General features: G+C 48.4%; 2 protein-coding genes across 6 annotated transcripts in view; one reads left to right on the forward strand and one right to left on the reverse strand.

Moving 5' to 3' along the window:
• The first annotated feature begins 1,303 nt into the window (after positions 1-1,303).
• On the forward strand, positions 1,304-8,085 carry ccdc117 (coiled-coil domain containing 117). Of its 5 annotated transcripts, none has more exons than XM_061259297.1 (6): positions 1,304-1,460; positions 2,486-2,823; positions 3,127-3,177; positions 4,378-4,722; positions 5,337-5,477; positions 5,912-8,085. In XM_061259297.1, exons 2-6 carry the CDS (start codon positions 2,678-2,680, stop codon positions 6,132-6,134), a joined length of 906 nt encoding a protein of 301 aa, XP_061115281.1. In that variant the 5' UTR covers positions 1,304-1,460; positions 2,486-2,677; the 3' UTR covers positions 6,135-8,085. The 5 variants fall into 5 exon arrangements, with proteins under 5 accessions (XP_061115281.1, XP_061115280.1, XP_061115284.1 ...); XM_061259296.1 differs by having other exon boundaries at positions 1,304-1,456; XM_061259300.1 differs by having other exon boundaries at positions 1,304-1,456; positions 4,378-4,683.
• Positions 8,086-8,505: 420 nt separating this feature from the next.
• The window catches only part of si:ch211-102c2.8 (trichohyalin), a 24,683-nt gene continuing 22,161 nt past the window's right edge, over positions 8,506-11,027 (reverse strand). The window contains exons 24-26 of the mRNA XM_061259481.1: positions 10,102-10,177; positions 9,078-9,476; positions 8,506-8,580 (exon numbers count right to left, since the gene is read on the reverse strand). Of these exons, the coding sequence (XP_061115465.1) occupies positions 8,506-8,580; positions 9,078-9,476; positions 10,102-10,177 (550 nt within the window). The remainder of the gene's footprint in view (positions 8,581-9,077; positions 9,477-10,101; positions 10,178-11,027) is intronic.

Consider the following 11,027-nt stretch of genomic DNA (forward strand, 5'->3'; position numbering starts at 1 on the left):
AAAACATTACGGTGAAAGTACAACCCGAGTATGACATTCCATATCAATTTAACATGACATGTTTTAAATGTCACCATTGTAACTGAAACCTACTCTCCCTGAATAAAATGTAAGCCATCTTCACTTCCTTTATTTATTTGTTTATTTTTCCTTTTATTTTCTCATTTTCTCCCCTGTGGACCATTACCACTGTTGAAGGAGCAGCTTCGTATCTCGGGTACAGATATGGCGGGATTAGAAATATTATATATTATTCAGGTGCGCATACACCTGCCTCCATATAGGCGACTGTTTAACCGCTGGTTCTTGCTTACTGCCAAATCATGAATTACTAATGCCAAGAAAAACAAAATGATCCTTTAATATTTCTGACAGGAGACAGCAGCAAACGTTAGCCTGACCGCAAAATGTAGGCTATTTCTGTCCGTAGATATCTACCGGCAGTTTTTATTCCTTCACTGCAAATTGCATATTTACGTAACCCAATAACCTGGTAATAAATACTGGGGCCAGTTTTTCCAAAACATTTTGGGCTAGGAGGATAGGATGGGATTAAATCTCAAACTGTGATCCTGCATCCATAAAATTGTGATAATGCTTTTGTAATCCAAGCCTACCTAGAATCTAGATTACATTACATTACATTAACCAACATTAGATCAAATGTTGGTTTCAGTTAACACAAGCCCTTACAAAACAATATCCATTCTAAATGGACAATAACATATCTTCTGGAAGAACCCCACACAACAGTGGTAAAAAGAAAACCGCAAGCCATAAAAATGTGTCAACCCTTATGGATGTTATTTGAAAATATATTCTATTATCTAGTTTAAAATGAACTGCTGCTCACTGGATCGTACCATGCTCTGCAAGGGACTGCTGTGCGTGAAAATCCCAAGAGATCAGCAGTTTCTGAGATATTCAAACCATTCTGTCAAAGTCACTTAGGTCACATTCCTTCCCAATTCTGACATTTGGTTTGAAAAACAGCTGACACTGCATTATTTTATGCATGTAGTTGCTGCCACATGATTGACTGATGAAATATTTGCATTAACAAAGTGCTCAGTGAGTGTAATCCTGATTTCGTGGTATCGGGATCAGAATGATACTATCTTTAAAAAAAACCACAAAAAAACCCAGAACCAAACATATAAGATCGATTTCATCTAGAATTTCTGAATCGAGATGAATACTGTAGTTTGGAAATAGTGGGCCCATGGACTAACGTTGTACCAAACGTGGAACCACATATCCCAAAACCACTAGCGGCTGAGTATTCTAGAAATTAGTTATGCACGCTCGCAGACGCAGCCAGGCCTACTGGTGCTGCCGTTTAGTTTATGGGTTCCCCAAAACAAACCGATTTAATATGAAGGCGGGTTGAACGGCATTGTGCATTAACGTTGCTTTTGCAACGCCAAACGGCTGAAAACCGAACAGCTGAGAAACAGTGGGTAATTGTTCCGTTTGTGGCTTTGAATATATTTCAGCTAGCTTAACTTACTAGCTAGCTAATTGTTGTTGGGTTGTCTGGTGAAGTGACGATAAGCTAACTGTTATCTAGGTTTCCAGACGAGTGGAATTATCGTGACGGTTAGCTAGCCTATCTTGGTTAACGTTGTATTTGGCGAATTTTACTGTGGCTCTTCGCTAAACTGCACATCGTAGTTGAATTTAAAGTAACGCATTAACGTTCATTTGGATAGCTAACTGCAATTAGCCACGTCTGTAGCTAGGGTTGTTCCAGGTAATACTCGCAGCAACTGACAAGCAAACTTGCAAACGTTGGGTAGGTAAGCTAGTACAGGCAACAGCTGGATACCACGTTACGCGAATGTAGTGGTAACTAAGGTACGCTTCAGTTTTTAAAAGGATATTTGACGCTGTTATCCTACTGGGACTTGTCATCCATTTGATGACCAAGTGCAAAGTGCAAAAGTTGGACGCATAAGCTAGCTTGGACAATTGAGTCGTGTTGCTAGCTAACCATAGCCGGTCGACATTAACTAACTGCGTAAGTGAAACAGCTTATAGTTAGTTATTCTCAACAAATGAACTTGATAGATACACGTTAACTTCTTCTTGAATACGATGCAAGTAACGTCAACGCCACTGGCATTAGTTCGCCATTAGAATTGCCATGTGTTCAAAATAAACAAACCGGATGTTTTACGACTAACAAGCATTTTGAATGAACGTCCCTCTAGGCACCACGCATATTTGAATTTCTATGTTGGCTGGTTGTGTAAAAAATGTACTCATGATATTTATAGTCATAGTTCAAGATGAACCTGAAATGCTTAAGTGACTTAACTTCTGGCAACAATATTAGCTACACCCCGCCCCCCTCCCCATTATGTTATATTATTAGCTGTGGTCTAGTGGCATTTGTGCTAAAATGTATGACTCATGAGCGACATATAGTAACAGTAATTTCATATTTGTATCATTTTATGAATTTAAGTCTCCTCTGTTCTAGGTCGATTGTCCACACAGTGGCCCCTACAGTCTGACGTCACCCATACCATTGTATCAACGTCCTCGGAAACCTGTTCAGGGCTGTTTTTGTCCACGAATGATGCTCAGAATACCTCTGGAGTGAAGCGTTTCATTTTCCAAACTTACTCCTGCACCTTGAGAACACACACACACACACCCTCCCTTTGTGAAAATGCACAGACCTGGTCCAGTGAGAAGCGAACTGGGGTTCCTGTCACCGGTGTACCCCATTTCCGGGTTCGGTATCACTGCAAACCAGGAAGTGAGCCGGGGGGGTGTGGACGCAATGCACTTTGCAGGAGAGTCCAGCACAAGCGCGTAAGTCTCTCTGGGCAGCGTTAATATTCGCGTTTGCATCTGAGAAGCACCTGGAGCATGTATCCCACCTGCATGTTGTGCTTGTGCATTCAGCTTCAGAAACAATATACAATCAAAAATAAAATCTTTCCAGCCTTTGACTGATTGAAGTTGGAAAATGTTCTGGTTTGGGTTGCATGCATCACTAACACCCATCTCCCGTAAGAGGGATGCTTATAAAAGTGCCATAACCCAGGGCCATACTCCACATGCAGGGACTAAGGCAACCTTTTTGTCCCTCCTCTCTTTCCGTGACCGATTCAGGAGCTGGGAAAGGCGTTGTCTGAGGAAGCACCGGAGAAGTCTGGGCGATGAGTGAGTGAAAGCCTGAACTGGGAAGAGGGTCAACCCTGCAGTGGTCAGGAGCTGCTGGGACTCAAACCTACCTTTGTCAGAGCTTCTCAGCATTGGGATAGACCAGGGATCAGCAACTCAAGGTCCTCGAAGGCCAAGAGCTACTGCTTTTTCCACCCTCCCTTTACCTGGGAGTCAGGTGTGAACACAGTCTGGCTGTCAGTAGCACTAATTAACCAGGAGAAAATCGAACCAGGGCTGAATTTGGATTCAGGGGCCAGAGCTGGTGATCCCTGAGGGATAGGTGGTTGAAATTCTCAAAACAAGGGTGTGCTTCAGCCAGGAATGTGTCTTACTGTTCCTGTCACAAGGTCCTGCAGGAGCCAAGGCAGTAGTTAAAACATTACATTACATTACATTGTTACATTATGTTACATTACATTAATGGCATTTGGCAGAGGCTCTTATCCAGAGTGACGTACAGTTGATTAGACTAAGCAGGAGAAAATCCTCCCCTGGAACAATGCAGGGCTAAGGGCCTTGCTCAAGGGCCCTAAGACACCCAACTTGCCAATATAAGAACTACAGAACGTCTTGGTGCCCCCCAGACTAGTACAGAGCTGATAAGTGTAGAGAGCAGCTCAGCAGCCGTGTTTAAGACGTGCCTCAAATACGCTCATTGAGCACTATATGAGGTACACCTGCACACCAGCACTCTCTGGTCAAGAGGTTCGGCTGCTGTTCAGACCAAATGTGGAAGAAATGTGATCTGAGTGACTTTGACCGTGGAATGATTGTTGCCAGACAGGGTGGTTTGAGTATCTCAGAAACTGCTGATCTCCTGGGAGTCTCTAGAGTTTGCATAGAATGGCGCGAAAAACAAAAAATATCCAGTGAGCAGCAGTTCTGTGGGGAAAAAGACAGAGTTGAAGACTGTCCAAGGCTGACAGGAAGGTGACAGTAACGCAAATAACCACACGTTACAACACTTGTAACACACAACGCATCATAACTCTAAATGGACAGGCAACAGCAGCAGAAGACCAATAAGTCTAAAAATGAATAAATACCTAATAAAGTGAGTGTAGTTCTGCGTGACGGTACATGTAGCTGAGGCTCATACCCAGCGCAGCTCACACAAGTCAGTGCGCGAGTGGCTGCGATCGCTTCACAGGCAGATCTGGGTCGACGTGCCAATTCTGTCCTTGACCTCCTTTCCAGAGGCAGCAGCCCCAAGAGGAGGAGGCTGATGGGGGAGTTGGGCCCCGCGGCGTGGGAGGACCCGGGGCCGAAGCGGTGGCCCGGCTGGGCCCCTCGCGGGGGGGGCGGCGGCGGCGGCTCCGCCCCGGACCCGGCCCCGGGCCTGCAGCTGGGCACCAGCCCCACCCACAGCCGGCGCTGCCCCGCTCCCGAGACCGGCCCGGGGTACCCGGCCCCCGCGCCCCCGCCCCAGCCCCGCCCCAAGCCGGGAGGGCTCCGCATGGAGGTGGAGGCGGCACAGAGAACGCTGCAGGAGATTGAGGAGAGGTGCGCCAGGGAGGGGGGAAGAGGAACTGAAATTTTATGGTGGGGGTGAAACCGAATTTTGCTGTAATGTTTACAGTCATGGGTGAGTGGTGTCGTGTCGTGGGGTGGCACAGAGGTTACAGTGGGTAGGGCGGCAGAGCACCTCACAGCATAAAGCTCCTGGGTTCGCCTGGGCCTTTGTGTGTGGAGTTTGTATGTTGTCCCCGTGCCTGTGTGGGTTTCCTCCCATAGTCCATAGACGTGCAGGTTAGGCTAGTTGGAGAGTCTAAATTTTCCCATAGGTATGAGTGTGTGAGCGAATGGTGTGTGTGTGTGTATGTGTGTGTGTGTATGTGTATATATAGGTATGAGTGTGTGAGTGAATGGTGTGTGTGTGTAGGTGTGAGTGTGTGAGTGAATGATGTGTGTGTGTGTAGGTAAGAATGTGTGAGTGAATGATGTGTGTGTGTGTAGGTATGAGTGTGAGACTTTGATGTGTGTGTGTGTGTGTGTGTGTGAGTGACTCAATGGCGCCCTGCAATGGATAAGAGACCTGTCCAGGGTGTATTCCTGCCTCTCGCCCAATGCATGTAGGCTCCAGTGAACCCTGACCAAGCAGGTTGGATAATGCATGGACTTGTGCTGTTTTCATTTCAAATGATTTCCGTTTTCAGGATAACACTGGAGGATGACGATGACGATGAAGATCTGGACGTGGAGCCAAACAGACCAGTACTGGTGATGTCAGAGAGCCTGAGGGCGGGGCTACAGCAGGGGTTTGGAGACATCCTCCCACAGAACGTGGCACAGTCCATGTGAGTACTCCTCTCTTTACAGCACGGCTGACAGGCCCATTTAAACCCCTTACTCAGCTCACAGTCCTCCTGGGCTGAGAACTGCTGCTTTTCCACCCTCCCTTTACCTGGGAGTCAGGTGTGAAAAAGTCTGGCTAATCCGCAAAGCACTAATTGTTGAGTTAATTACCTTGGAGAAACTAATGCTGGATTTGAGGGCCAGATTTGAGTATCCACAATTTAAGTCCGTTATTATGGGAGCATCAGCATATAAGCTCGCTGACTAAAACCCGGAACCCTTCCAAACTGGAACATGGACTGGAGTGAACGCAGCTGTTCTTATCCAGCTAACTCAAGTAATCCTGCTTTGTGATTCACCCCCCTTGTCATGTGTCCCTGTGAGCTCTGGTGTGTGCTGACCCCCCCCTCCCTCGGTGGGTGCTGACCCCCCCCAGGAGTCACTCCTGCATGGAGCTGGTGCTGTGGAGGCCCCCGGAGGAGGCGCTGTCCCGCAGGCTGAAGGACTCCGTGGAGAAGCAGAGGAGACAGGCCTCCTGCAGACAGGCCCCCCAGCCCGTGGGCCCCCGGCCCCCGGCGCCCCCGGACACCGCCGCCCCCGCCGGGCTGTACTGCACCCCCGCCGCCCAGGCCTCCACGGATGAGGAGATGGAGCTGTAGCCCGACTCCCTGACCTCTGACCTTTGACCTTTGACCATTCAGATTCGGTGACAAAGCTGAACCGTGCCTCCTCAGGCCCAGTGCTCGTTCTAAATGTGTCGTCTTTTGGGCCAAATGCATTTCGCCGAATTGGCGAAAGTGTGGACTGAGTTTCGACAGCCAAATTGTACCTTCCTGTCCGAAAGAGCCTTCGGCTTACAGTCGACACAAGATGGCCGCCCTAGAAAGGATGGAAGTCCCGCCGACGTTTGCACAAATCCTCCTAATGACCAATTTTTACGTTTTTGATAGACTCTGGAATAAATAAATTTCACCACTGAAATTAAAGTGATAAAAAAGAGAAATTAAGATCGCCCTCCACCCAACCCCAGACGATCAGTCTGTCTCAATCCTGGGCGGGACTTCTCTCCTTTCTAGAGTGGCCTTCCAATGGCGACCAAGACTGTTTGGGTCATTTTGTTCCTGGACATGACCCCCATCAGGATGTGATGAGTCTGTGTGGAAAGGGAGTGTGATTGATTGAGGGACCTGCTGTCAGATAGCCGTGGCTCTACAGTGGGGACCGCACACCTGGACACACCTGGACACACCTGGACACACCTGGACACACCTGGACACACCTGCCCTAACCACCGCCAAGCGTCAGCAACAGTGTCGAACAGGCCTGGAGTGCCACCCACAAAACCCTTCTCCGCTTTACATGCATATATAAAAACGTAACATATTACCGTAAATATATCAACCACACATTTCTCAATCGTAGAGCCAAGCTTCCTCTGAAGAAAAACTCACTCAGGCTTACAGTAGTAGTCGTCGGTCATTTTGCATTTTCATTCAGCATTTATCCGTGGTTATTTGGCTTTCAGTACACATAATACAAGCTGAATTGGTTACCTTTGTGTTCGATGTTCAGGGCGTTTGGTTGCGGTACCACAGATAAGCTACGCTAATATCACATTCGAAGCAGTGCCAGTACAGTTGTGTTGTGTGTTGAGTGTTTGTGAGAAAGCGGGTGGGGTTTGGCGTTTGACTCCTAGCAGACGGCAGTTTGACTTCCCTTCCTGGGCTCCAGGAACGTGTGAAGCCTTCGGTGGCAAAATCCCACAGTGCCAGGATCCATCCCCACTGATTCCATTAGCATTAAGATGGTGCCCCTCAAGTACTGCTGCCATTTTGTAATGTCTCCATTTTGCAGCAAGCAGCGAGAGACACTAAAGTACAGATGCGCAGTATGGAAATTCGGCCATATTTCATCAGCCACGGTAGCCAATGATAATGGTTCTCTTCGTTTTTTTACATGACAGAGCATTCTGTTTCTACATTTGTGGAAGAAGACGCACACAGGTGTCGCCTTGTGAGGGAGAAATGTTTTATCTCGCTTCATTATTTGGCTGAGGGCATGAGTCTGTACAGCCCTGCTTGTGGGTGTGGCTGGTAAAAACATGAAGACGAGGTTTAGATGACTGTGATTAGGCAACTGACATTTTCCCTTAACTTACAGCATCAGCAGCGCATCAGAGGTTATATTGGCCATATCTTACTTTCGTACAAACGGCAATAAAATTGCCTGGCACCGAACCCGACACAACCTGTATAATAAACGGATGCAGGAGCTTTTGATCATTAAAGTCCAGTCCAAAGGAATCTGGCCTCCAGGAGTGAAAAGCGAAGTGCGCTGACCTCACACTTTTGAGTGTGAACCCCTCCTGGAAACTGCTATGCAACAGCACTACGCCTGTGTGAACTACACAGGAGCTACGCAGTCAGCCTGCTGAAAAGAACTGAAAAGCACATACGGTGGAGAGTTAGGGGTCTGATTGGGCTACAGAATGTAATGTTTATCTTTCTTTGTTGATCCAGACGATCTTACTGCACCTTATTGAAAAGTGGAAGCCGCCTGTGTAAAGTGGATTGTTGACTTTTTAAAATAAAATTCAAATGACAATGACAAGTGCGTTTGTGCTTTATTAGGAAACGTGGACCAAGAAATGGGGGAAATATTTCAATATTAAAAGTGAAACTTTGCTCCCGCTTACAAACTGCAGTGATTTGGCAGTTGCCCCATTTTAGTATTTGAATAATTATATTAAAAAAAACATGATAAAATTACACTGCAGTTATACAGTGCTGTATGCGATAGCCTTAACCATGACCCCAATGCTCACTCCAGTATTCAACACCACTCAGTCTCTGCTTCACACGGGGTGAGCGAACGCTTCACGAGGACATGAACAGGGTGTTGAGGTCACGCTGTGTGTAAGAGGTCATGAAACTCTCGGGAGGATATCACAGCAGTCTTACTGTGTCCTCTGTCTTTACTACGGTAGTAAAAAAACCGTGTGAGACTCGTGTTCCGAACGTGTCAGGAGTTTTACAGGCTGTTCTGACAGCTGGGGCCAGGCCCTGTGGCGTGGATGAGACCCTCGATCACGCGCAGTGGTCCAGCCTGAGAGAGGGGGGGGGTGGGGGACGACGACTCCTTTTTGAAATGACCTGACCGCAGTGTTTCCACAGTGCACCGTACTGCACCTGAGCGCCGCGTGTCGGAGGACCGGGGGATCCCGTTCAGTTGAGGACCGTCCTGATGTGGGCTCGGCTCCTCATCGGGCTGTGCTCGGAAGGCGGGCTGATCTGTGTGGAGAACAGTGGTGCGCTAAGTTAGCCGTCTCCGCTAACGCACATTACACAAAGTGTGAGCATCTCGGCTAATGCTAACGCACATTACCCCCCCAGTTAGCTGTATCCGCTAATGCTAAGACACATTACCCCCCCAGTTAGCCGTACCCGCTAATGCTAAGACACATTACCCCCCCAGTTAGCCGTACCTGCTAATGCTAACACACCATATCCACAGTGTGAATGACTGCGCTAACGCACATTAGCCCCAGTGAGCTGGATCTGAGCGGGAAAGAGGGCCAGGCCAGGGGCTCAACGAGGACTCACCGTCTCCAGGTACGATCCGGCGAGCTCCGTGGTAACCGGCGAGCCCAGGTGTGAGCCCAGGTGCGTGCCCAGGTGCGTCTCCAGGTGTGAGCCCAGGTGTGTGGCCAGCTGCGTCTCCAGGTGTGTGCCCAGGTGCGTGCCCAGGTGTGTGCCCAGGTGCGTGCCCAGGTGTGAGCCCAGCTGCGTCTCCAGGTGCGTGCCCAGGTGCGTGCCCAGGTGCGTGCCCAGGTGCGTGCCCAGGTGCACAGAGTTCTCCGCCCGCAGCTGACGGACGCGGCTCTGCAGGTGACGCAGCAGCTTGAAGGTGGCCAGGTCGGGGGCCCCGGGGCCGGCGGGGGGGTCCAGAGACACGAGGGACGGGGTGGAGGTGGAGCGCAGCGCACCTGGGTCACCGTACTCCTGGAACAGGTACCATAAAACCACTTTCAAGCAGGTTTATTATCCCGTTATGGACTAAGGCGCCCTATAGAAAACCCATAGAAAGGCAAGCAAGGTGCAGGCCACATCCGCCCATCAGGGGTTATACAAGGTATTAGAACAGGAAGTGTTCTGAACTCTGGACGTTTCTTCTACAAGAGCGACCATGTTAAGTCGGTGATAGCTAGTGCTATAATTTATATAAATGGATATTTTTTTATTGTTGTTTAACAAGTGAAAAGTGAGTGGTACATCACAGTCACAAGGATAGTGAGAGAGAGAGAGAGAGAGAGAGAGAAAGGGAAAGAGAGATTGGCGTAATAAAGAGGCCACACTCTGCATGGGTGGGAGCAGTAAAAAGATGCAGCACATTTTTTTAAGTGTGTGATTAACCCTTTGAAGAGTAGGTTTCTGATTAACCCTTTGAAGAGTAGGTTTCTTGCAATATCTTTTTCCAAGAAATCGCATATTTGTGATGTCGCACCTGAAAGGGAGGAAAGGTGAAATGCCATTCACAGGTACTGTGAAGACACTTCATGAGCAATAAACCATTACCACACCCCACCGCTGTTTAAGGTTTTTCAAAAAGGTTTTTCTCTGTGTTCACCATGGTCAGCTGCCTCATCTCAGCCTCCAAACGATGCAGTTTCCTCTGCTGGTCTGTCCTGGCCCTCGGAACCCGTCTGAAACACAGATAACAGCGTCACACACATACGCACACACACACACACGCACACGCACACACACGCGCACACGCGCACACGCACACACATACACATACACATCCATGCACACACGCACACACGCACACACACACACACACACACACATACACATCCACGCACACACACACGCACAGGCACACACGCACACACACACATACACATCCACGCACACACGCGCACGCAGCCCTAAAGCTGCTGCTACCAGGCATACGCGGAGGATGCACTACTGCCCCACGGGAGTTAGAACGAGTGACATCACTCCTCTGCTATGTTGAGAGACTCTGTCCTAGAGACCCGGGCATATCTAGGTTAGTGAGTTATGCTTGCAGCTGTATCTAGACTACTGCTACACCTCAGCACCAGTGGAGAGACAAGTTACCTCTCCTTGAGCAACTGTGCCTTGCATCTGTTGGGGAGGAAAGCTGTGTGTTAAATAATTATGCACAAAGCAACACACTTATACTGTTACACTTCTCAACAGAACATTCCTCATAACATTCGAACAGTCACAATATTCACATGCTAAAGCAGCGCTACTCAACTCCACGTCCTGCGGGCCGCAGTGTCTGCAAGTATTCGCTTGCACCTACACCTGCTTGGTTCAGATAATAAGCCAATTAGTGAAATCAGGTGGTGTAGCGCACGGCTGAAGCAAATGCCGGCAGACCCTTACAGCCCACAGGATGTGGAGTTGAGTAGCGCAGTCCTAAAGGAATGTATTTTTCAATGAAAAATAAATTCAAGCTTATTACATGCACCTATGACATCACAAGTTACTGTGTCGATCAGCAGTTTTGCTACGTTACAA

This window comes from Conger conger, chromosome 11, assembly GCF_963514075.1.
Source record: "Conger conger chromosome 11, fConCon1.1, whole genome shotgun sequence".
Classification (NCBI taxonomy): Eukaryota; Metazoa; Chordata; class Actinopteri; order Anguilliformes; family Congridae; genus Conger; species Conger conger.